This window comes from Misgurnus anguillicaudatus, unplaced genomic scaffold (assembly GCF_027580225.2).
Source record: "Misgurnus anguillicaudatus unplaced genomic scaffold, ASM2758022v2 HiC_scaffold_29, whole genome shotgun sequence".
NCBI lineage: Eukaryota > Metazoa > Chordata > Actinopteri > Cypriniformes > Cobitidae > Misgurnus > Misgurnus anguillicaudatus.
Genome location: NW_027395279.1, coordinates 10,721,750 through 10,747,417, shown reverse-complemented (window position 1 = coordinate 10,747,417; position 25,668 = coordinate 10,721,750). Strand labels below are relative to the sequence as shown.

The window sequence follows — 25,668 nt, the reverse complement described above, 5'->3', positions numbered from 1 at the left end:
CAGAAATTACTCTTTAATTTGTTGGTGGATTATTTCCCATTTCTCTGTCACACTCAGTCTAACATGCAGGAATGCCAAGTTGACAACGCGCACTTAATTACATTACGCGTAATAGAAAAATCTGTTACGTCTGACATTTTATTTCATGGTAAGTTACCACGGACCAATCAGCTGCCATGTAACGTGCAATTAGAGTGATTGACAGAAAACCTGACAAGTTAAAAAACAATATGACATTTTCAGCTCATCATGAATGCGAACATGGGAGGCCTCTGAACTTGGGTGGCCCCTGGGCTTCAGCCCAGGTAAGCCCGTGCATTAAGGCGGCCTTGATTACTGAAACGGTTACAGCAGCATCACTGTTCTTCTTTTTATTTATTTGCCAAAAAAGTGGTCAATCAGCCAAAGTTACTTAATGTTATTTCATTATGGCCCATTCGATCTTGAACATGTTAATAAAATAAACGAACAGTTGAACTTGACAAGCAGACATTTCAGGAAGAAAGGACATTTCTTTCTGTCAAGTCAGCATATGAGTGGTATGTTTATCATTAATTGTCACAATGTGATGCACGCAGGTATAAATATGCAACTATAAATAGAACTACCAAAAGAGAAAAGACTGATGAATCAGTAAAGATATTTAAATAACAATAAAATCATGGACGCCATAAAAGCTGTTTTGGATAGAAAACGCAAGGTAGGAACACATACCAATATTCAGGGAACAACACTGAATGTCAACAATAATTTTAATCAAAAGATCTTTATTTATAAATATATATAACAACTGATGTCCGTCTGTTTCTGTAACAGGTGCTTTAAAGAAAGCGATGAGAAGGTGAATCCATGTGCAAAAGGTGTTTATTGTAAAATCCCAAAAAGGGCCAGCAAACAAATCTAGAGGGTAATCCACAATCGTAAATCCAAAGACAGGCAAAATATATCAGGCCAGGTGGCAATACAGGCAAAATCCAAATAAACAGGCACAGGTCAAAAACAGGCAGATACAGATTAACAGATACAGGTAACAGGCAGATACAGACAGGATGGGGCGATGTAATAATCAGCCTTGAACTGGAGTACAGGAAGTGGCTTTATACAAACAGACAGGAAGTGTGAAGTGAAACATGGCAGGATGTATTTCAAAATAAAAGCCAGAACAGAACAGGATGTTGAAATAAAAGTCCAAAATACAAAAATACACAGAATACAAGAAAACACAGAACAAAACCATTACAGAACCCCCCCTCTAAAGGGCGACTCCCGGAGCCCAACATTCAAATAATAAAGTCCAAATAGAGGGTGGGCGGGCGGGCCAGGACCTCTTGGCAAGGCAGGGGCAGTTCAGGAGAGGTCCTGGGTCATAAGGCCAGGATGGTCCAGGGTCGTGGGGCCAGCATGGTCCCGGATCATGAGGCAGATGTGGGCCCGGGTCATGGGGCAGATGTGGGCCCGGGTCATGGGGCAGACGTGGGCCCGGGTCATGGGGCAGACGTGGGCCCGGGTCATGGGGCAGACGTGGGCCCGGGTCATGGGGCAGACGTGGACCTGGGTCATGGGGCAGGCTTTGACCTGGGTCAACGGGCAGACATGGAGCAGGATCAACGGGCAGTCATGGAGCAGGATCAAGGGGCATACGTGAAGCTTGGTCATGGGGTAGGAATAGACCCAGATCACAAGGAAAGGAAGGATCAGAGTACACTTCGGCCTCCGCCTCTGTGTCCTCTGCCTCCTTCCTGTGTCCGGGTACTACCCCCCCCAAAAAAAACTTGGAAAAGCTTCCGTGGACCAGGGTGAAGATAATCCAGATGGTGGACCAGACGAATCAGATGAGTCAGTTGAGCCAGATGAACCAGACGGGACAGACGAATCAGGCAGGACAGACGAATCAGGCAGGACAGACGAATCAGGCAGGACAGACGAATCAGGCAGGACAGACGAATCAGGCAGGACAGACAAATCAGGCAGGACAGACAAATCAGGCAGGACAGACAAATCAGGCAGGACAGACAAATCAGGCAGGACAGACAAATCAGGCGAGTCGGGCAGATCAGGCGAGTCGGGCAGATCAGATGAGTCGGGCAGATCAGATGAGTCGGGCAGATCAGATGAGTCGGGCAGATCAGATGAGTTGGATGAGTCGGATAGTTCAGATGCAGGGCCTTGAGAAACCTCGGGAATAACAGAGCAGAAGGCAGACCAGACGCACCACAGGGCTATGGCAAATTCAGGCAATATTGAGTCAATGAAACATACCTCTGTGGTCGTTGCTTCAGGCAGGGTGGCCATCTGGATGTCAGGTGCTGGGTGAGTAGTAGCCCTCATGAGTGCAGGTGTGGTGGTGATGATGGCTCTCTGTAATTCAGGTGCAGGGATAACGGTAGCTCTCTCAAAAACTGGTGTGGGTGCAGAAACAGGCAGGATGGCGGCCATTTTGGGAACAGGCAGGATGGCAGCCATTTTAGGGACAGGCAGGATGGCGGCCATTTTGGGAGCAAGCATGGTGGCGGCCATTTTAGGATCAGGCAAGACCTTAACTGGTTTGGGCAGAACGGGCAGAACATGGCTAGGTGTGTGGTGAATATTCCCTCGTTCATTATCCACCACACCCACAGTGAACGGAGAACCACATAACAGCAATGCAAAGTCAATATAACTCTTCAGGGACCAGGCGACATATTATGGGGCATACACAAACGCAACCATTCATCCAGGGCATTGTAGAAAACTGGTTTTAAAGTGTCCTCATCAAAATGTACTTGGTTACTCAATTCCAAAAAGTCACTTACATATTCCTCAATGGGCCGGTGGTTCTGACGGAGTGCAAGTAGTGCAAAAACAGGTTTCATGTTGCTGGTGGGAAGTTACAAACCTTCGCTGGATTCTGGGTTATGGCTGATTATTCTGTAACAGGTGCTTTTAAGAAAGTGATGAGAAGGTGAATCCATGTGCAAAAGGTGTTTATTGTAAAATCCCCAAAAGGGCCAGCAAACAAATCCAGAGGGTAATCCACAATCGTAAATCCAAAGACAGGCAAAATATATCAGGGCAGGCGGCAATACAGGCAAAATTCAAATAAACAGGCACAGGTCAAAAACAGGCAGATACAGATTAAAATCCGTAATCAGTCTATCAGCGAGCAGGAAGGGCTGAATGGTGTTAAAAGCAGTTGTTTTAATTTACATAAGCCTAAATGTGAAGTGTGGCTATAGACCATTAACAGCATTGCGACGTGATTATGGTAATACTGAGTAGTTTGGGATCATCTGCACTTTATACGGGAAATGAGCTGACAGTCTGTACTAGTTGTATGAGTGTGTGCTTGCACTGTATTTGTTGTTTAAATGCCTTGTTTTGCAAGTTATTGTTGCTAATTGCATGTCCCCCCCGTTGGAAGCCGCATGCCCCCCTGTTAGTTATGGTCTGGCGCAGGCTCTGGGAAGACATTTGTATGCAAGTTTGTTAACTGCTGAACTGAGTCTGCTTCAGTCAGCCAACAAAAAGAAAGACAGGCCGAGACACCATCATATCTCAGTTTCAAGTTTCTTAACTGGAAAATTCTCATTTAAAGCAGATGACTGGCTGAAATTGATCAAGCGTTTGAAAGGTTTTGTATCGAATCAGGCTTGGAAACGCAGGCGGATGAAAATCAAGTGAATGGCCTAAACTATACGATGAGTAAAGAAGCTGAGGTCATATTAACTTTACTTCATTTAAGCGCTCAGGAACGAATTAGTACAAAACGGTAAAGAACCGACTGAATGATCACTTAATAGCTCGTAGAAATGTGATTTTTGAAAGTTTAAATGTAATCAGAGACAGCACAGGTGGGCGAGTCTGAGGATCACTTCATAACAGATCTACACTGTGTAGTCGAGCACTTGGAATCCGGACAATTGCGCAAGGAGATGGTGAGAGATAGACTTGTAGTGGTACTTAAGATAGATTAAAAGCTTTCAGACAATTAAAACTTGAATTAATCCTGAATTAACATTACAGAAAGAAATTAAAATACAGAATATAAGTAAAATAACAGTCTCATGCAAAGCATTCTGAAAACCAGAAATCCTCATCAACCTTTTCTGTTTTTTTTTTTCTTTTGCTTTTGTTTCCCAGAATGCTTTGAATGAGGCTGTTATTTTAGTTTTATTCTGTAAAGATAAAGACTTGTTAATGTTCATTTAACTTTGAACAAATTGTTGCCAGTAAATAACATAAATTTAAATCTACAGTAAGGGGGCCTGCACAGCAAAGCTTTTACACCTGTGACCGGCGTATGTTTTCAATTGTTTCCAATGGAAGCTTGCCGTTTTTCAAAAAAGCCAGCAGCTAGCTGTTTTCTTCCGCGCTGAAAAACTGTGCTCTGTGGTTTTTCCACGCTCAGCGGCTGAGCGCCGAGAGTTGAAAAATATTCAACTTTGGGTGAAAAGCTCAATTTGTCAATGTCAGTTCTCACATGACCATCCAATCACAGTGGAGAAAGCGGGACATTACCACAGTAACCAACCAGCTCACAGCTCAAGTATCACAGCTACCAAAGCGTTCAGCTGAACAAAGCTGGCACCCAGTTGAAAAACAGCTGGCATTCGGCGTCCTTCAGGCATTTCAGCCACGCGTTTAAAAGTTTTGGTGTGCACAACCCCTAAATCCACAGTTTAATACATACCTCATTTTTAGTTATCCAGTTTGATTCGGTTCTGATGATTTGGCCCACTAGTGTTTTTTTTTTTACATTATTCTGGCTTGGATGGCAAGAACACTGAGATGTTAAGAAGGAAAACAATTAGTTTTAATTGCAAACTTGAATTGCTAAATTGTTTATTTTCTTGATTTTACTTAATGCAAAAATCTATGTGTACCAAATAAAATAAGATGTCAGTGTTTCTGCAAGGATTTGTGGGGCTGAATTACATTACACGCTATTTTATATATTTGTGACATCATCACTTATTTTGAGTTGCATTTTGTTAAAGCAAATGTATCAGTTGTTTGCAAGAAATTTCAGCAAAGAATGTTTTTCTTAGGGAAGATGAAAACATTTAATGTATGCACCAAGATGATGATTTGTAAGTCGTTTATGAAGTCGGTGTTTTCCTTTTGCATTTTCCTTTTGTAGTTTAGTTTGGTAATCTTACATTGGGAACAGGAATAGGTTCTATAGTGGCAGAATAGTCTCTTCAAAGTGGCAGGAAAAGTTATAAGTGTGAGTCAAATCATTGACATTTATAATAGACATGTTTAATGGTCTCTTTCTTTCTGTGTTTTTAAAGCTACTGAATGATTGAGTTTACGGTGCACAATATAATGTGTGTTCATGTTTCACGTGTAAAAAAGCACTTTTCACAGTTGACCATCTCTATATCCTTGTTTTCACTGTCCTAAAAACGGGCTGATGTCTTCCTTGTCCTATGAAGTCCCTCCTTCAGAAATACGTCACGAGTTCTGATTGTGTAGCTTGTTTAGTCTGTTGTGATTTGACAGCAGCTTAGGGCACATTGTCTGGAAAGGTCAGGTCAGATTGAGGAAGCTGTCATCAGCGTAGGACAAACAAATGGGATTTGACTCTGGGATGACAATAATAGCGTCTCGGTGGCATGGTGACTAAAAATCTCTACTAATGCAACTTCTTCGTCTTCTCCGTTGAAGTGTAACAAGGTCACGCCCTTTTTTGGCATATTCCTGTAGGCGGAGCTTAGTTAAAAACCAGCTGTAGTCCAAACCAGCCATTCTCTGTAATCCTTGAAAAGTGAATTCTGTTAAAGAAATTTTATTGCTTTGCATTGAACTTTGAGCATTATAATTTTGCAGATATTATTTATGCTCTAACAGCAACATTACACCGTTAGAAAAATGGTATCACGAAAAAGGGTATCTTTAAATAAGGCACAGTTTCAGTTTCTCTGTGTCGTACTTTGTATTGTTTAAAAACTAATCTACAGTAAAATAAAGTGAACAAGCACAGAGGGTCTTACTGGTGTAAGCTGAAATTTTGTTAAAACGTTAAAAGTCATTACACCTTTTCAATGTTAGGATCACAAGGAAGGCAATATAAAGACACTGCACAATGTCTCTGAGGCATCTCTATAATTGTATTGCTTATGTAATTCTATGTTTGTGTGTCAGCTCCCACTATAGATATAAGTTGGTGGGCGGGGCTAAAGAGACAATGATGAAGAAGCGTTGATCTTCTTCATTAGGGAGACAAAATCTGACCTGAAATGTTTTGGCAGCTTGGTTTCAATAAATGCTGTTTCTGTTTTTGTACTAATGATGAAGTTCTGAAAATATTTCTGAAACTTATGGTTCAATGACCTCTTAAATATTAAAATATCAAGGGGGAGATAATATTTATGTGTTCCTCTTTGTTATTTTCCAGTGCTGATTTCAAACATCCACTCTCAACGAACAGAAGGTAAATCAATTTCATTCATTTTAAAATGTGTTTGTTTGTTTGATTGATTTAGGTTTGTTTTGTAATTTGTATTATGTTGTACAAAAATAATTAAAATACTTTAAATGCTAAAAGTCCCCATTAAAAAATCCAAACTGACAATTCTTATTTTTTTAATGGAATATTGCAGTGTTAATTCTAAGCAGTTTATTAGTTTGGGTCATTGTTTTTTTTCACAAACTTCAGCTCTCTTGTGGTGATCATTCTCTGATGAGAATTCTCCATCTGTTAGTCTGCGTCAAGTTACATTTTTAAAAGAACCGCCTACTTTTCTATATCAAATCAATTCACACTGGAAAACACAAGCCACCAGGGGCGATTCCAGGATTTTATAAATGGGGGGGCACAGGGGGGACCAAGAACCAGTCAGGGGGGGCCAATCCAAAAATTCAAATGAAAATAAATACTGGTTTAGAAAATATTAAGCATGGTTCCCAAAATCTTGTGCAATGCCACATGTTCTAATATAGATGGTATTAATTTTTTGTATTTTGCATGGATTAAACAACAGTTCTGTTCCAGAATAGTTCACTTTAAATAAATTGTCATAATTTACTCATCCTAGAGTTATTTCAAACCTGTATGAGTTTTTCTTTGGCTGAACACAAAATAAAATATTTTGAAGAATCTTAGTAGCCAGAAAGTTGATGAACCCCATTGACTGCATGTTATTTTGTGAAGTCAATGGGATCCATGAACTGATTTTGGTTACCGACATTCTTAACTCTTTTCTTTTTTGTGTTCAGCAGAAGAAAGAAACTCATACAGGTTTGAAACAAGTTAGGTATATGACCATTTAAATTAAGTGAACTGTTCCTTTAAGTAGGCTATCTACATTGCGTGTAGCTGGTATTAGTTAACATTCTGACATATCAGGATTTTGGGAAAATATTAGCCTACTTAAAAATTTGTTTTTCTACTCTGTCTGATCTGACTTTCATTGTTTATTAGCCTATATTGTATTTTAACACAACTGAATGCTATTTTTTACATATTATCTGTTCTTTTGTCAGACAACAAGAAAGAGTTTAAGCTAGTGACTAAACTCGACCCAATAACACCTCGTGTTTAATCCAACCAGCTGTTACTTTATACTGCTAAAATCCTAATTTAAATGTGACATTGTCTGATACAATTTACATTGAAGAGCTGATATGTGTGTCTCATGCAGGGTTGCTCTTCTCATCTGATTGTGTTTATGAGCGCTTTTAATTTTAAATGCGAGTGATAGTTTTATTGTAGATCGCGTATAGCGCAGACAATTCAGCGCAAATTCAAAAATATCAGAGAATACTGTTAAGCGTGCGCGCATACCGCACCATAGGGAGGGAGAGAGAGAGAGCTCGTGCACAGAGAACTGGTGTGTGTGTGGGAAAACACTAACCTTTCGTTAAGTCATAATACTCGATCAACCATCTTCTCTGTCAGTATCTGTTGACTGTTAACTTTTACGTGAAAAGACAACGGAGGAACCCAGGTGGAAAACACTGCCAACTTTTAACTCCTTCACTCAGTGTCCGAGAGGCACTGTCGAGGTTCCGCACGCAGCAGTGAGAAAGCGTGCACGCGAGAGAGAGAGAGAGAGAGAGAGAGAGAGAGAGGGGCTCTGCTGAGCGCTTGCAAAAGCACATGAAGCCATTTTAAATAGTAAAATAAAATGTAAATGGTAATCATGGAAAATCCATTTGATTTGTGCCAGTGTTGAGTCTGTGGCGGGGCGCCCTCCTTCCTCTCGTTTGCACGAGTCTCAAATCAAGCGGTGGGTGTCGTGGTGTCTCTTTCCTCCTGTTTTAAAAACGCGCAACTACTGTGCTCGCTTCGTTTTCGCGTTCGCGCGAGTCTCAAATCAAACAGTGATTGACAGCTCTCTGGTCCAATGGTGCGGTGGGCATTTTCAGCTTGACAGTAAATCTAGCTGGCCCAATGAGATTGGAAGGGGGGAACCAGGGGGGGCCAATCATATTCCAAGGGGGGGCGGTGCCACCCCATGCCCCCCCTCTAGACACGCCCCTGCAAGCCACACCCATTATTTTCCTCGTGTGATATTTTCCGTTTGACTCGGAAATATGTTACATTATAAAAGTAAATATGGAAGTGAATTCATGAGTCATGTGACTTCCTGTTTATGGGGATTTTCATAAAATATGTAATTTTATCCTAAAATAGGCCTAATACAAAAATATAGCCTCAAATTCAGTTTTTGGCTAAGATGACATTCAATTACTTTACACAAATTACGCAAACTGAAATAGCGAGTTGAAAATGCATCTATTAGAAACACTCCCATATATCGCAAAATGTTTTTTTTTTACTCGGGTGAGGTGGTTTTTCAGGCAATGCAAAAAGGAACATATCGCAAAACTGCAATGTAAACGTAAAAGTCACATGATCTTTCTTTAAATATGGCTCAGTATGTTTGGTTGGAAGACAAGACAGAAGTGTGTTCGACTTCAGGTGGCATTGCAAGAATCAAATTTATCTTGTAGTATTTTGATGTCATCTGCATATTGGTCTGCGCAGTGCTATAAGTTGAACAGCAAGAGAAAACAAAATTACATTGTAGTTGCATCACATTGGTTCAGAGGTGTACTGTATACTACTTAAGTATGAGTGTTTGTCTTGGGAAAAAAATCTTTACTTTACTAAAAAATTTTCACTACATTTTAAAGCATAGAATCATACTGTGTATTCCTTTTTATATTGCATATTAAAATTGATTTTAAAACTAATTACATACAAATTTTTTCTTAGGTAAAAGTAAAAAAATTACTAGATGTTTACTTAAATATTAAATATAAACCAAAAACTTGAAATTATGAAATGTAGTGGAGTAAAAAATTATGATAGTATGCTTTGGAATGTATGTTTTCCAAAGAAAACATATGAACACATGAAAATTTACTTTTATGTAAAAATACTTAAGTATACACCTCTGCATTGGTTAATGGAAACATTGTCATGTCGTACATTTTTATTAAAGCAATAAGCCCCAAGAAGCAGTGGAATTTTGTTTCTTTTATAAAACGGTTACTTCATATCAAGGGCGGCGTTTGCGTATGGCAGGGTATGGCAGTTGCCATACCCTAGCATTCAGACAAAACACCAGAAATCAGCAGGGAATATTGATGCTCATTAACACTCTGGGGTCGACGGCACCGCGGGCGCCGCAAACTCTTTATTTTTCAATCACTTCGCAAAGAGAGTTAGATAACTCTGCTGATTTTGGACATACAGATATGATTTATACATCATTTAAAAGGTTAAAGTGTCTAGTTTTTTTCTGTCCACTCCCAATAAAAACAGAATGTTGTGCTTTTCGCAAAATTAAGCAAATAAACATGATGCATGTTTTGTTCTCCCTCCCTCAGTGAAGTCCTTTCAGAAACATGTCAGAAAAATAAACTGTAACTTAACGAATACTTGTCATAGAAACAAAAGATACATGTCTACATAATGCTTGGAATGTCTGCTTTTGGAAGATCTAAGTGAAATCGAAAACAAATATTGTAATTCGCTGTTAACTGTGTTAGAAGAGGGAGATGTACCGTCTTTCTCGTGTTACTGCATTATCTATAATGAGCCATGCCCCGCTCCATTGAAGAGAAGAGCAGAGATCACCCATATTCATTAGTCAACCCCAGTCAATGGAGACTCCGTCTCTGTAGCCATTCAGTGCTGTGTTGAGTTTTAATCCAAGTGCTGGTGACATGACATCTACTTGTTTACTCAGACTGTAACTAAAGTTATCTCCAGACGTGAGTGTGTGTGCTTCATCAAACAGACGCGATCGACGTCCAAACGCACACACAAACACACGATGCCTCATATTTGACACGCTTTGTGGTATCATTATAAAAGATGCAATTGCAATCATAACATCTACTTGTTTACTCGCGCCTAAAGTTATCTCCAAACAGACACGAGTGTGTGTGCTTCGTCAGTGACGCGATGTCCAAACGCACACACAAACACACGATGCCTCATATTTGAAGCGCTTTGTGGTATCATTATAAAATATGCTCTCTTGCCTGTAAATACAAGTTATCTCCAGGCGCTTATGTTTTCTTTGTGCTTCCGTCAGACGCGGTCGACGGCCAAAGGCACACACAAACACACAATGCCTCATATTTGACGCACTTTTGTATTAAGACGCATCTAAACACATCTAAAACCCTGTTTGTTCGCGTATATCTCTGCACAGTAAGTTTATTTAACGCAGGATCACGCATGGGAAGGCATTTCTTTTGTGTTGCTTTCACAAACAAACACGTAACAATAATGGCGTTGTCTTACTGCCTAAAGGGTCATTATGCAGCTCATTATGTAAGTGTTTTGTTCTTCAGCTGTCAATCACAGATTATTCAAGAGCTTCCAGCCTCCTTGCATATTGCCTTCCTAACCAAAAAGTGACTTTGAAATTGTAAATCAATATATTGTTTTATGTGAATGAGTAAGCAGAATGATTTTCACATAATTTGAAAGAAAAAACTCTAGACTACTAGATCCTGTTTTGAAAAGTCTTGGGAAAACATGTTTAGTATGGGTTTTTTGGACTTTTATTCAGTCACTTAAAAATTTAGCTTTTTCAAAAACCAGGCATAAGCATTTTTCTCTCAAAAATACAAACATGTACATACATGTTGATCATATAATATAGTAGCCCAGTTTGTAATGAACGCAGTGTTATGAGACTTTTGCCATTATTATGTTTTTAAGCAACTGAAAAAAGCACAAATGTCAGTGCATGTCAAAACTTCTCCAGGGCCCTAAAAACCCCTTAGACCCCAGAGGGTTAAAGATAATTTAAAATATTTTTAATAAAATATAGCTGGTACATCACTAATAGAGATCATTTATACGTGTGTTTGACTTCATGCTATAACACAGGAACCGACAGGCGGATGACACTGCGGCAAACTCTTCCGAGGATTTCTCGACTCACCCTCACGGTACTTTGACGTCATCAGCCTGTCGTTCTTGCAGCGCAGCTTGAAGTCGAACACAATCTATAATAGTGGGGTTCCCGCTGCAGGAGGTCTCATGATGACCGTTGCTTTTATAATCTTTATTTTCGCATGTAAAATCCTTTTTTGTTTTAACATTCAAACAGACTCGGTTCTCCCCCTTACTGGCGCTATGCATATTGCATACATTTTTCCAGAAGTAATATGATTTGTTATCTCTGGATAAATAAACATGTTCTCTTCCACTAGGAAATTGTAGCACCGTCAAAGTGAATTGTATTCATTATTTGAGCACATTTTTGAATATGGACACTTGTGCAATAAAAACTGCACGACGACAAAATGTAAGACTTGTGTTTGCTTTTAGCCCTGTTTTACTCAGAGTTTTATTTAGTGGTTTAGTCTTAGTTGGTTAATTTAGTTGTGCTCTATCACATCATTTAAAAGTCTTTATTGTCATGTGTTTATTAAGTGTTTATTGGCGGTTGTCATGACAAGATTTGGGATGTCACAGTACAGTATCCTTTAAGCAGATACTATGCACTGAAAATATGGAGTAATATAGCAAAAGTCTTGGGTGATTTAAGCATAAGTAGTCAAAGGACAAGTTCGGTATTTTACACTTAAAGCCCTGTTTTCAGATTGTTTATGATGAAATAGAACGGTTTTGACTGAAATTTGGACATAGGATGCTGGCCCGAGAATTTTCGGTTTCTGTTGTATCAGCCCCCACCTCTACAATGTCTGTATAGATGCACAGGAACAATCTTTCCTAAAATGCATTTAACTTTCGTTTCTAAAGACGTGAAACTCATCGAGTGGTCAGGGGTGTTTACTGATATGCTCACACAAAAATCGCTGCAAAAGATGCTTCAGGTGAACATGATAGCAGGGCATGTGTAAAAACACTCAATATTATCTTAGCGATAAGGTGCTCACCCCTTCAGTTTAGTGTCCCCTGCTAATTTTACCCATGCATGAACAATGAACAAATGCTCACCAACTCACCCAATAAAACAAAGGCACACCAGCCAGCAAATAGCTATAATTACCTTGCTTGTTTCTCTCATATTCACTGAAAAAAATGATTCATTGAATTTAATCAATTTTTTTAAGGTAAGTGGTTGCAATCAATTTATTTAAGCTACATTTAAACATAAAAGATTAGTAAAGTAACATCAAATATAAAACTTTTGTTTAAATGTAGCTTAAATAAATTGATTGCAACCACTTACCTTAAAAAAATTGATTAAATTCAATGAATCATTTTTTTCAGTGTTGTGGTGAACAGATACATACCCCTATAATAATTAATAAAACAAAAACTTCTTATTGTCCTGCAGTCCACCTGTTGACTGTATCTGCTTTTAAAACAGAGTTTCTCAGGGCTGTTGGACAGAAATGATAAAGATAAAGTGATGACGTTCAACTCTGTGAGGGTTCACTGAAAAAAATGATTCATTGAATTTAATCAATTTTTTTAAGGTAAGTGGTTGCAATCAATTTATTTAAGCTACATTTAAACAAAAGTTTTATATTTTATTTTACATTACTAATCTTTTTTGTTTAAATGTAGCTTAAATAAATTGATTGCAACCACTTACCTTAAAAAAAATTATTAAATTCAACGAATCATTTTTTTCAGTGTTTCAGATGACAGCAACTCTGAATCAACACAAAACTGACAAATATTTTTATAGTGTACTCGTTATGATGTAAATATTGCTATAACATGCTCATTGTTGCCAGTTACAACAAAAATATATTTTTTGAAAAAAAAAAAAACCTTTACAACTCCCAGTGATTTTATATTGACAGATATAACAACAACTCTGACTGTGCAGCCACAGACGTCTGTGTTCATTGGAGACACAGTTACTCTGATCTGTGAGGTTCATCCGTCCACTGGGTGGAATTTTTTATTTACCACACCATCAAAGACTGAATCCGTTGAAACTACAGGAACTAAAACAATCAGATCTGTGCAAGTCTCTGATGGAGGAGAGTACAAGTGCAGAGCCAGAAAAAGTGACAACGTTAATGTTTTAACACAATACAGTGAACCAATAACAGTGAGAGTACACGGTAAGTATTTATACTCACAGAATTCACTTTGTTCTGAAAACACAATGTCAGTTATTTCACTAAATGGGTGGCTATTACAGTTACTGAGGAAAAAACATGTAGTCCTTTGGTTTGAATATGCAATTATGTAAGAACAATTTATACAAAACATTATTCTAAACAGTTTCCATGTTTTAAATAGTTCCAAATTATATTCTATTAAATTCCATTCAAGATGCCGTAGAATGTAAAACTGTATTTATCTAGGCATGGATAAATAATGAGAGTGCTGCGGTAATGACATAGAGCCTTCTTGTGTAAACCTTGTGCATGCAAAATACTGCTGGCTGAATATATATGATCTTATATATAAATGTTGTTCTGAGATTGTAATTTTATAATCATGTGTGGTTTTATTTTAAAGGTCATGGTGCGATGGTTAAAAAGGTCTCATAATATCAAAGTTTAGAACTTAAGACGTAAACTCTACTCCTGCGATGGGTGTCACCCCCTAAAGAGATATAGATAACAGATCCCATTTGGTGCTTCTTCGGGTCACAAGAACCTAACCAACCAAATCCTGGTTTGGGAAGTTAAAGATTCTTGTCTCATCTGTTTATATAAGGTGGCTTGGAAAGAGACTCTGGGAGGATTCTGTAACCAGAAGCTCCCACACTATGTGTGTATTAAAGCATAATGGAATAAATCTTTAAGTATCTTCCTACACCACTTGGTGTGTAATATATCCATTTTGGAAGTACTCTGTTGCCAGTGTCTATATGACTTTGTAACTTTTGCAACTGTTGATCATTTTTTATAACTGGAATTGAATCATATTTTGTATTGCATTTTTTTAATTGATGTTTATATCTGGAACCTGCCTGGTATAATAAATTGTTACATTTGATTAATTTAAATTTATTAGAACAATTTGACAATTTGACAATTTTGTGTCTGTGAAATACGCAACGGACGACATATACTCTGTGCGATATTGTGTCCCTAATGAACGAATAACTAAGATTATGAAAATTTATAAATAGTCAATTTCTAAATTATGATCAACAGATAATTGATATAATGCACCAAATTCCTACACACTAAAAATATTGGGTTGTTTTTAACCCTGGGCTGGGTAACTATAGGACAGAACACATTTCTGGGTTAAAGTGACCCAAATAATGGGTTGTTTTAACCCAACTGCTGGGTTGTTTCAACATGGTTGATTAACAATAGCCCAGCAGTTGGGTTAAAACAACCCATTAATTGGGTCATTTTAACCCAGAAATGTGTTCTGTCCTAAATATTTTTTAGAGTTTTGTATATTAAATTGGAGTTAGATTATAATTTAAACACAGACGTCAAAGAAAGTAATTCAATCCTGATAAATATAATTATTATTTTAGAAGCGCCAAGACATGAAAGAACACGAGATCCCTTCACCCACGTAATTGGATTCTGTTGTTGGGCCGATGGGTGTCTCCTTACAACGCACACACATAGCTTCTAAAATGAGCCGCTCTGAGGAACAGTCAATCAACATTATTATTCATGACCCTGGGGACAAATCCTGGAGTTGTAAATGGACATGTAAAACAGTATCTGGGTAATTTTTGCACCTAGAGTAATAAAGTCACATAGCTGCTATGTAGATATCAGAGAACAATGTAACATATTGTAATAAGGGATTCTTTAACACCTTTAATATTTTTATTATAATTACATTTTAATGTATATCTTTAAATATAAAAATCACCACTGCGGATTATATGTGGGTTTTTACAGTCTATTTATATTCAGATAACAACTTGAAGGTTTAATCTATCAATAATACTGTATGAGTTTCAGATTCACTGTTCACAATGATTTAATTTTAACAGATGTAAAACCAAAACTGACTGTGCAGCCACAGACGTCTGTATTCGTAGGAGACACAGTTACTCTGATCTGTGAAGTTCATCAGTCCACTGGATGGGAGTTTATCTTCATTAACCCTTCAAACACTGAATCCACTGAAACTACAGGAACTAAAACAATCACTTTGCAAGTCTTTGATGGAGGAGAGTACACGTGCAGAGCTGGAAGAGGAAACCCTCAGGTTTATACACAACACAGTGAACCAATAACAGTGACAGTACAAAGTAAGTATTTATACTCACATTATACACTTTGTTTTATTAGCATGATAACATTAATTCCTAAAACGTTGAGCAAGTGCAATAATGGTTACAGAGGAAAAAACTATAATATGATACAGCATATATGTTTTGCAATCAGTGTTGGGTAAGTTACCCAAAAAAAGTTATTAACTACTGGGCGGCAGTGGTCGAGTGGTTCATGTAGGTTGTCTACAAATCGGAAGGTTGGTGGTTCAATCCCCGGCTCCACCTGACCAAGTGTCGAGGTGTCCTTGAGCAAGACACCTAACCCCAGCTGCTCCCGACGAGCTGGATGGCGCCTTGCATGGCTGACACCGCCGTCGGTGTATGAATGTGTGCGTGAATGGGTGAATGTGAGGCAATATGTAAAGCGCTTTGGATGGCCATTGGTCTATGAAAGCGCTATATAAATGCAGTCCATTTACCATTTACCATTTACCATAGTTACTAATAACATATTCAATCATGTAATTGGCTTACTGTACAAATTACTCTCTCCAAAAAGTATTTGATTACTTACTTTATTCTTTCTAAATCCTATTTAGTAAATGATACAAAGATAGGCTTGAAATGGCTTGAACAAATCATATAAAAGTACATAAATTATTCTGGTACCACTTTAGGGTCCAATTCTCTCTATTAACTAACTATCAACTACTTTTGCCTAAATATACTTTATATACTGCTAATTAAAGTTTTTAATTTTAAGTATTGACCGAAAAGGGCATGGTTAAGGATGTAGAATAAGGTTTTGCAGAATAAGGCATTCATATGTGCTATTTAGGTTCTAATAAACAGCCAATATCTTAGTAATATTAATGCTAATAACCAACCAGTGATAATAGTATTACTATTATTCTTATTTACTATTAAAATATTTAAAGTGAGAAGGATTCATAAAAAACATTTTAAACATTAGACATTATAGTATTTTGATGTTAAATCCACTATTGCATTATATATAATTGTTCTACAGTCCAGACACAGTATATAGTTCAATTACATCTGAAGTAAATGTAATTAAATTACTGGAAAAATAAGAGTAATCCCTTACTTTACTTCTTCAATGGAAAAGTAATTAAATTACAGCAATTAATTACTTAGTAACTAGTTACACCCAACACAGTTTGCAATCAAGTGTTTATTTGACATTATTTTCAATGTGAATTGTTGTTATTGTACAGAAAGACCAACAGCTCAAATGTCTGTTTGGCCTGATGATCATGTATTCAGAGGAGAAACTGTCAATCTCACATGTGTCATCAATGGAGGAGGAGTCAGCAGCTGGCAGTACAGCTGGTATAAAGATTCAATCATCCAGCAGAATAAACTTCAGTATTACACAATCAGATCTGTTACTGAGTCTGAAGCAGGTAACTACACCTGTAGAGGAAAAGAGACCAGAGGATCACGATACTCACACATCAGTAATGCAGTTACACTGACAGTATCAGGTGAGTCTGGATATTATCATTCACAATATAGAGTCAATATATAGTCAACTCAGGTTATATACACAGGATTAACATTACTTCTACAAGAGGGACCTGACCTATACAACATATACAACAAAATATAAACTCATTATTATGAAATAAAATATTAATATTTAAGCGGCAACTGTATTGAACGTTGAATATACTAAAAGCAAGGCTTGTCATTAACTTTTTTGCTCACCCGCCAAAGTGGCTAGTTGGTTTTCAAAGTTACTAGCCACTCAGCATTTTCACTGGCCAAAATTTAGTTGTTGGTAAAACTTGATTAAACTTGACTTTGGCATCCTAAAATTACTTTAATTTTACTAATTTTACTTGATTTAGCTAGATTAGATGCAGACTGACCACCTCAAATTAAGACTACATTATTCAGTTGGTATATCAGTATAGATCATATCATATATTTAGGTGAATGAAAAACATGCTAAGTAAGGCATAAATAGATTAAATTCTAATGAATATATTAAAAGTGAAGCAGGGGTGTAGAAGATTACCTGAAAAGATAAACACAAAAACCCTAGACAAACACTTTAAATATTTATTAACAACAGCAGTAAATTTATGCTTGATTGTGGTTTCTGTTCAACCTTATGCAAGACTTTTATTGGCAAATGTCGAGAGGGCATTATTGTTGCACAAAGTAGCCTTCATTAACTCTTTCACCGCCAGCATTTTTTAAAAAAAGTTGCCAGCCAGCGCCAGCGTTTTTCATGATTTTCACCAAAGTTTAATGCCTTCCAGAAAATGTTCTTCTTCAGATATATAAACATACAATATACCAAATGAAAGAACAGACCCTCTGGTTTCAAACAAAAAAAAACGTTTCATCCTACCTTGAGTAGTTCTTTTGTAATCAGCTTTTGAATATGTGTAGGTTTCTGCAAAAACACCACATTTTGAGCAAAAAGCAGAGATAATTCCATGTTTGTGACGGACTTTTCATAGAGATCCAATTCAGAGCGATCCTTAAAACAGACACGGACATGCAGCAGCTTGTCATAGGGCAATACTTCCGGGTTTAAAAAGTTGCGGAAAGACGGAAAATCTCGTCATTGGCGGGGAAGCGTTTTCTCTTAATTGACGAGATATCTCGTCAATGGCGGGGAAAGAGTTAAAATGATGTGCGAGCGGCGAACCTCTCCACTGCTGGGTTTCCTTTGATTTTGGGCAAAACTGGGATGTGTGCATTCAGGTATGCGCTATGAATTTCTCTCCACTCTTGCCCAGAGAGTGTGTACGCAGCAAATGGTCTCAGTGTTCTCGTACACACTGCAAACTTTCGGGAGTGACAACCGCATTTAAATGCGGGAGTGAATCCCCTAAATGTTCGTTTCATGTCTGTACGGAACAAGACTCACTCCCGTGATGATTGACACAGAAATAACCATAGCAACGTTCTGCCGTCTCGCGTGCTTATCACTCACAGCTTTCACCAAAATAATCTAACAGCATTGTGTTTTGCAATAAACCTCCATCCTGGCATTGTGGATTGTACGGATCTTTTGTGAGGCTGCTTCACAGTGCGCGGTCTTGCAGTGTTTTTTTGTACGTAAATACCGTTTTGGCGCTTAACTGTTTAAGGCTTTTGGCTCATGAAACGATCAAGTTTTTGGTGTTAATAAAGTGTGAATGTGCCGGTCCCAATATTTTGATCTTTGAAGTAAAGCATTTAGATTTATTTCGGTTTATTATTGGACACTACCGGTGTACCCGCGGTTCGGCAGCGAAGCGAGACAGGTGGGACTGCCGGTGAGTCTGTCGTGACAGCATAAGCATCTACAGTATGTGTGTGTGTGACACTGACCTGAGCCCGCTGAGGGAGACGGTCGTCCGGCCTCCTCAGCGGAGGACGCAGACTCCGAAGGGGGTGCTGGTGGTCCGGTCTCTGCAGTGGAGAACTCGAACTCCTCAGAACACCCGCTGGCGATAGAGGAGAGGGAGGAAGAGCATCTGACTGCCCGCTCACATCTCTCTCGATCCTCTGGAGACCTGGAGAAGGAATAGGAATGCACTCTTTTTGTGGTTTTGTGGGTGCCGGCTGAGAAGCCGGCGGAACAGAAACAAAACGAAACCATTTTCCACCCGGCCCTCTACCGGTGGAAGGAGCGGTGCCATCACCGTCTCCCGCTGAGTGATCCCATCCAAATCCAGGTCGCCCGTCTCAGGGCCGCTTCGATTTCCGTTTGCCACGGGAAGCGGGTGGGGCGGGCGGGGCGGTTTGCCGACGGCTGTTCCCTCTCCGTGGCCTGGAAGATGCCCTAGCGGGGGGGGGGCGGAGGCAGCCGCCGGAGTGCGCCCTCGGGGAGGAGCAGACGGGTCAGCCGGCGCTGGAGGGCGAGATGCAGGTCGCTTGCGCCGGGGCATGATCTGAGCGATCGCCTCCGTCTGCTTCTGGGCGGCGGAGAACTGCTGGGCGAAAGACTCCACCGACTCACCGAAAAGACCAGCCTGGGACACGGGAGCATCTAAGAACTTGTTCTTATCCACGTCCGACATGTCCGCCAGACATAGCCATAAGTGGCGTTCCTGAACCACCATCGTGGACATGGCACGACCAATCGCCTGCGCTGTGACCTTAGTAGCGCGGAGAGACAGATCCGTAGCAGCCCGGAGCTCCGAAAGGACAGGCGAGTCGTGTCCTCCCTCGTGCAGATCCCTCAAGGCCTTAGCCTGATGAACCTTTCAGGAGGGAGCGATGGCCGGACACAATTGCATCGCGACCGCACGCTCCACGGGGGGGATCCCCGTATAACCTTAGCGGCTCCATCGGTGAGGGAGGTGAGGGGGGAGGGCTGAAACGGCCGTAATCGGGTAGAAAACGGCGACTTCCAGGTTCTAGTCAGCTCCTCGTGCACCTCGGGGAAGAATGACACCGGCGGAGAGGGTTGTGATACCCGGGCAGCTCCAAAGAACCAATCATCCAGGCGGGACGGTTCGGGCTGAGGGGGGTGAACCCACTCTAACCCTACGGTCTCCGCCGCTCGAGCGAGCACGGCCACCATCTCTGGATCGAACTCCGGCATCACGACCCGACCGGAGGGAGGAAGGACGTCGGGGTCCTCAGAGGGAGGGGGCCCACCCTCGGATGCTGCGGTTTCCGTGGATCCAGAGGGAGGCACGACAGATTCTACAGACATCGCAGAACACGACGCTGAAGTCTCCATCGGCACATCAACCGGCTGTGGACGAGGAGGCTGAGAGCCGGAGGACGAATCCCCCGACCGGCTCAGCACAGTGATGCGGAGATCATCCTTCGAGAGCCTCACGGCCGCTCCGTGGCGGCGTTCGGAACTCGTCGGACGCGGGTTGCGTTTTTCCCGAAGGAAAGACAACCGTAAATCCACAAGGGACATGTTCTCGCAGTGAGAACACTTACCCCCAGCAAACGCCGCCTCCGCATGCTCGATGCCCAAGCATGAAAGACAACGCTCGTGACCGTCCTTCGGACCCATATACTTTCCGCATCCAAGATCGCACGGACGAAAAGCCATCCTGAAAAGGACGCTGATCTCCGGATATACAACAGAGTGGCTGCCTTTAACAAGGCACAAAGCTCTCCGTATCACTCTTTTAGGGAAATTCACTCAGATGCTCGGTTGATGATGCGCACAGGGAAAGGCAACGCATACACTAAACTCAAAACAAAAAGATGCAGAGCCTGTGGAATACTGCGAAGCGTCCGCTGTGGTACTGCCAGTCCAACCAACTTCCGCAATCGATTCCAACAGAGTAAAGTAGCTTCTCAGTAGCAGATACTGCCCGCTTTCGAAGCGATAAAAAGCTGATTTCCCTATTTGTACGTGCTCCTTATATACGCACCTGGCGGGGCGGCGCCAGCATTATGCAAATATCTCAATGCCAAGTTCATTGGCGTTTTAGTAGTATTCGAAGCAGATTGGTCTCTCTAAGCGAGTTCCCAATTCGTCAGTCACTACCCGCATCCGGCGTGTTGGCGGGTGTTAATGTCAAGCCCTCACAAAAAGCTACCTTTAACTTTTCCTATGCAAAAAGAAACATCAGTGTTCAGTGAAAAGACTGAAGTGTGAGATAGAGGATCAGTACAGAAACTGAAGATATCGGTGGTATAAAGACACAACTGAAGTGTTAAACTCTGAGCATTACACTATAAACAGAGACTCTGTGTTTTATTCTCTTGCAGGATCAAAACCAAAACCTAAACTCACATCAGATACTGAAGGATCTGTACTGACAGATAACACAGTGACTCTGAAGTGTCACATTTATCATTGGTCTACTGGATGGAAGTTTTACTGGTACAAACATACACAAAACACTGAGAAGACGACAACAGAAACAAACTCTTACACAATCCACAGTGTTAAAGTTTCAGATGGAGGTCAGTACTGGTGTAGAGCTGGAAGAGGAAAACCAGACTATTACACAGACTACAGTGATGGACTGTGGATAAATGTTACAGGTGAGAGATAACATTGATCTCAGTCACTGTAGACTGAATTTAATCTGACAGTCTGTTATGGGTATATTTTTGCCATCATTTGCTGTCCTCTTTGTTATTCCAAATCTTTATAACTTCATCTTCTATTTACTTGTTACACAAAATGAGAAATTGGAGAAGAACAGCTTTAGAAGAATTGGAAAAACTTTATTTTGCTTTTATGTCATCTTGGAGGCATGCTCCTGATTAGGGTTGGGTATCATAAGAAATTTTATTGTTCCGATTTCAGTTCCAGTTATGCCTAATGATTCCCGTTTCAGATTCCGATTCTACATTTATCACTTTCAAAATATTTTAAATGTAAAGTGAATTAATATTTTCAGTCACTATATAATTTATTCCTGTTGAAGTAGCCCTTGTAAGATCTCACGGCCACGTTTTCCGCATGATTTTAGACATGAATTGTGAAACAAATATTAAGAAATTAAGCACTTAAAACTTAAAGGAACAGTATGTAAGAAATTTATATCAATTAATCATAAAATGGCCCTGATATGTCACAATACATTAAGAAATCATTTTCATTTCAAATACTTATCACTCACAACAGTGGTCTGGCCAGAATATTGTCATTTAAAAAGTGGAGTTGCAGCGCTCAACAGATGTTTATATTGTCATTTTGTGTATTGGCCACCAGTTGTGTAATTGCAGTACCAGTTTTAGCCACAATCCCACATACTGTTCCTTTAATAATTCCGTGCGGTTCCAATTCCTTTTAAAAACAGAACCGGTTCTGAATAAGAAACTGTTCTCGGTTCCCAACCCTACTCCTGATTCACTTTTATTAAGTGAAAAAATGTCAGCATTTTTTTATTATATTTATTTGTTGTGCCTTTTTGGAGAAAAGAAATTCATGCAGGTTTGAAACAAACATGATCGTTAAAGTTTTTTACAACCCGTTTTTTTTGTCAATTGAGAAATGTTTGCTGTTTCCCCAACTATGGTCTTTGTTTAAATCAAATCAAGTGTTTAAATATATGAAAGGTTGTGTACATGTGTTTTGTTAAGCATTTTACATGATGATATAATATATTAATTATAAAAAAATAATTGTGTTTGTACAGAGAGTCTTAAACCTGTAGTAAGTGTTGATCCTGACAAACAGCTGTTCAGAGGAGAAACGGTTACTCTGAGATGTGACATACAGGATACAGGAGACACTGAGTGGACATACAGCTGGACTGTAGAGAAGACAAATAACAGAAATATAATCACACAATGCAACACACAAGAGTGTAAAATCAACAACATTCAACAGACTGACAGTGATAAATACACCTGTAGAGGAAAGATACGTGAACAAAACACTGAGATGAGTGATGCTGTTACACTGACTGTATCATCAGGTGAGTTTATATGTTTGTTCATCATTATTAGTGTGAAGAGATGAAGTGTAACATGTTATTCATGAGAGATTGATCACTTTCAGATAAACCACAGACAGTTTTAAGTGTTTCTCCACAGCAGTGGTTGACTGAAGGAGATTCAGTGACTCTGATGTGTGAGGTTATAAATTCATCTACAGGCTGGACATTCAGCTGGTTCACTGTACAGAGTCTTTATTCAGGTAATATCTCATTCATCTCATAACAAATACATCAACTTGTATTATTCAGAACATTTTAAGGGTTAAATCAAATTTTGACTCTACAGTGAATAAAGATGACTATCAGCTGGTGTCAAACAGCAGTGAAGGATCTAAAGGCATCTACACAGTGAGTTCAGTGACTGTGAAGCACACAGGAGTTTATATGTGCAGAGCACAGAGAGGAGATCCAGTCTATCACACAAAGTACAGTAACACACAAACACTGTGGATCACTGGTGAGTTCATCACACACAACTAAACAACAACAATCTCTTACACTCTATGTCTTATATCATTCATTCATTTATTCATTTATCTCTCATAAAGATGATTTCTGTCATTTTCTTCTCAGGTGTTTCTCGTTCAGTCTCTCTGATCATCAGACCCAACAGATCTCAACACTTCTCATCTGAATCTCTCTCTCTGAGCTGTGAGGATCACAGTAACTCTACTGGATGGACAGTGAAAAGATACACAGACACATTGGGAACTTGTTTATCATCAGTCAGGAGATCTACAGGAACAACATCTAACTGTACAATCAGATCTCTCATCACATCAGATACTGGAGTGTACTGGTGTCAATCTGAATCTGGAAAGAAACTTCATCCTGTTAATATCTCAGTACACAGTGAGTTTGTATTTATTTATTTTAGAGGCAGAAAATCTTAACAATCAGTGCATAAAGACATTGATGAATAGAATTCAATCATTTCAATAATCAGTAGCTATTAAATATATGAAGAGTTTGGTTCCAAAACGCGATAAACGCCATTTTTGAAAAAAATGAGTTACTGCCAAAATCAGCATTATATAAGGTCAGTTGTTAAAAGTAAATTCTTAATTTTACGCAAAATCCAATATCCGCCGTGTTATTCTGTCATCTTTTCTCCCTTTTTTCCCAAAATGCGACAAACGCCACTTCCCATTTTTTACAGAACGCAATAACTCCATTTCTGATATTACAGCCCACCGTTCACGCAATGTAAACAAACAATGGCGGACGCGCTGAGTACACGGAGTCCTGGTTTTCCTCATCTACTTTGTACTACGTGATCAACAAACAAAACAAAATAATACTTTAATTGCATCGCTAAACCTGTGATGGTTTTCTGTGATGGGAAAGAAACGTAAGCCATCAGCATCTAATATTTTCCCTGAGAGGCACTCGGGAGACGGGTGCTTGTTCTCCCGACAGCATCAAGCTTCTCATGCTAACACATTGACCCCAGAGGATCTTATGAAAACTTTACATAATTTTACTCAAAGTCAACGAAAATCGAGCAGGACCAAAAACATTTTACAGCTGATCGCTGTGAAAGACGTTAAGCGAAGACGTCAAGTAACCGCAATGACAGTGATCTTACAGTTTTTCTCAATTGCTTTGGCACATTTTTCGCAACAGTCTTATTATTCTCTAAACTGTGAGTGCAAATGTCACAACTGTTTGCTGGAACTTCAGAACTTAATTGCATGTCTGCAAAATGAAGTTACACACCCAAAACATTTTATTCATGCTTCAAAACCTAGTTATCTTGTCAGTAATTTGGCCAAGGGCACCAAAATATAAAGTATTTTTGTCATCGTGTGAGCAACACTGGTCAAAATGTTTAGTTGTTTTTTCACCATGAAAGTCCACCATAGAAAATAAGGTTTCATAAAAAATCGTAATAATTGAGAAGAGTCAACAGTACATAGAAAAAAAGTAAATGAACATTTCTATTTATTCACTTCATTTATTTTTGTATGTGTATCACATTTAAACTGAAATCTTGCTTGTCCAATTGCTGTACATTTCATATTTCCTATGTTACAAAAAATATATAATAGAAAATAACTACAAAATAACCTCAATGAAAAACTAATTATTCTTGTTGAACATCCTGTCGCTCTTGTTGGTCAGGCCAAAGATCCACATCACATCTTATGTTTTCCATTGCCATGCACCAGGGAAAAAATCTCCAATGAAGCAGACATTACAAACAATATCAATGTCAGATATTTATGGAATGTACATGCATGTTTAGTAGTTTTTGATAAGTGAATGGATCGTTTTGAATGTGATGGCGTACACAATGACAAATGATTGAGAAGTTGTGAAGAGTTTGACAGTTTAAGTGAGAATTGACTCATCAGTTTTGATCAACAAGCCATATGCAATTAGTTGTTGGGCAAACTGCAGACGATTGTACTTATTGTTTGCACACATGTGCCAAAGCATTTGCAATTTGCTCAAATCAATAAGAAATTCCAATCTGATGTGAACAATAAGCTAATTGTTTAGAGATCTGATCTTATTGTTTTGGAAAATAAAAATTTCATTTGAGAATTGAGCCAAAGCAATTGAGAAAAACTGTAATATGACAAAGTAAGTGTTTTGATTAATAACATTAATGTTTATATTTTTATTTAGCGTGTACAACTAGTCAACTAAATGAATATAACATGGCAAAGATGAATGCACAT

General features: G+C 39.2%; 2 protein-coding genes across 2 annotated transcripts; both read left to right on the top strand.

The window, feature by feature from the left end:
- Window positions 1-2,503: 2,503 nt before the first annotated feature.
- On the top strand, window positions 2,504-17,139 carry LOC141362841 (leukocyte immunoglobulin-like receptor subfamily B member 1). The gene is made up of 3 exons (XM_073865099.1): window positions 2,504-2,573; window positions 15,363-15,623; window positions 16,826-17,139. The coding sequence occupies exons 1-3, from the start codon at window positions 2,504-2,506 to the stop codon at window positions 17,137-17,139; spliced, it is 645 nt and encodes a 214-aa protein (XP_073721200.1).
- Window positions 17,140-19,682: 2,543 nt separating this feature from the next.
- On the top strand, window positions 19,683-25,170 carry LOC141362840 (uncharacterized). Its single transcript, XM_073865098.1, has 7 exons — window positions 19,683-19,764; window positions 21,297-21,575; window positions 22,679-22,960; window positions 23,044-23,181; window positions 23,268-23,438; window positions 23,555-23,833; window positions 25,106-25,170. Exons 1-7 carry the CDS (start codon window positions 19,683-19,685, stop codon window positions 25,168-25,170), a joined length of 1,296 nt encoding a protein of 431 aa, XP_073721199.1.
- The last annotated feature ends 498 nt before the right edge of the window (window positions 25,171-25,668 follow it).

Coding starts and splice junctions, on each gene's coding strand:
- LOC141362841 (XM_073865099.1), top strand. CDS start 2,504: ATGGTGGCGGCCATTTTAGGATCAGGCAAGACCTTAACTGGTTTGGGC. Junction 2,574..15,362: donor AACGGGCAGAACATGGCTAG/GTGTGTGGTGAA, acceptor TAATTTTAACAG/ATGTAAAACCAAAACTGACT. Junction 15,624..16,825: donor AATAACAGTGACAGTACAAA/GTAAGTATTTAT, acceptor GTTATTGTACAG/AAAGACCAACAGCTCAAATG.
- LOC141362840 (XM_073865098.1), top strand. CDS start 19,683: ATGGCACGACCAATCGCCTGCGCTGTGACCTTAGTAGCGCGGAGAGAC. Junction 23,439..23,554: donor ACAAACACTGTGGATCACTG/GTGAGTTCATCA, acceptor TTTTCTTCTCAG/GTGTTTCTCGTTCAGTCTCT. Junction 23,834..25,105: donor TGTTAATATCTCAGTACACA/GTGAGTTTGTAT, acceptor CTTGTTGGTCAG/GCCAAAGATCCACATCACAT.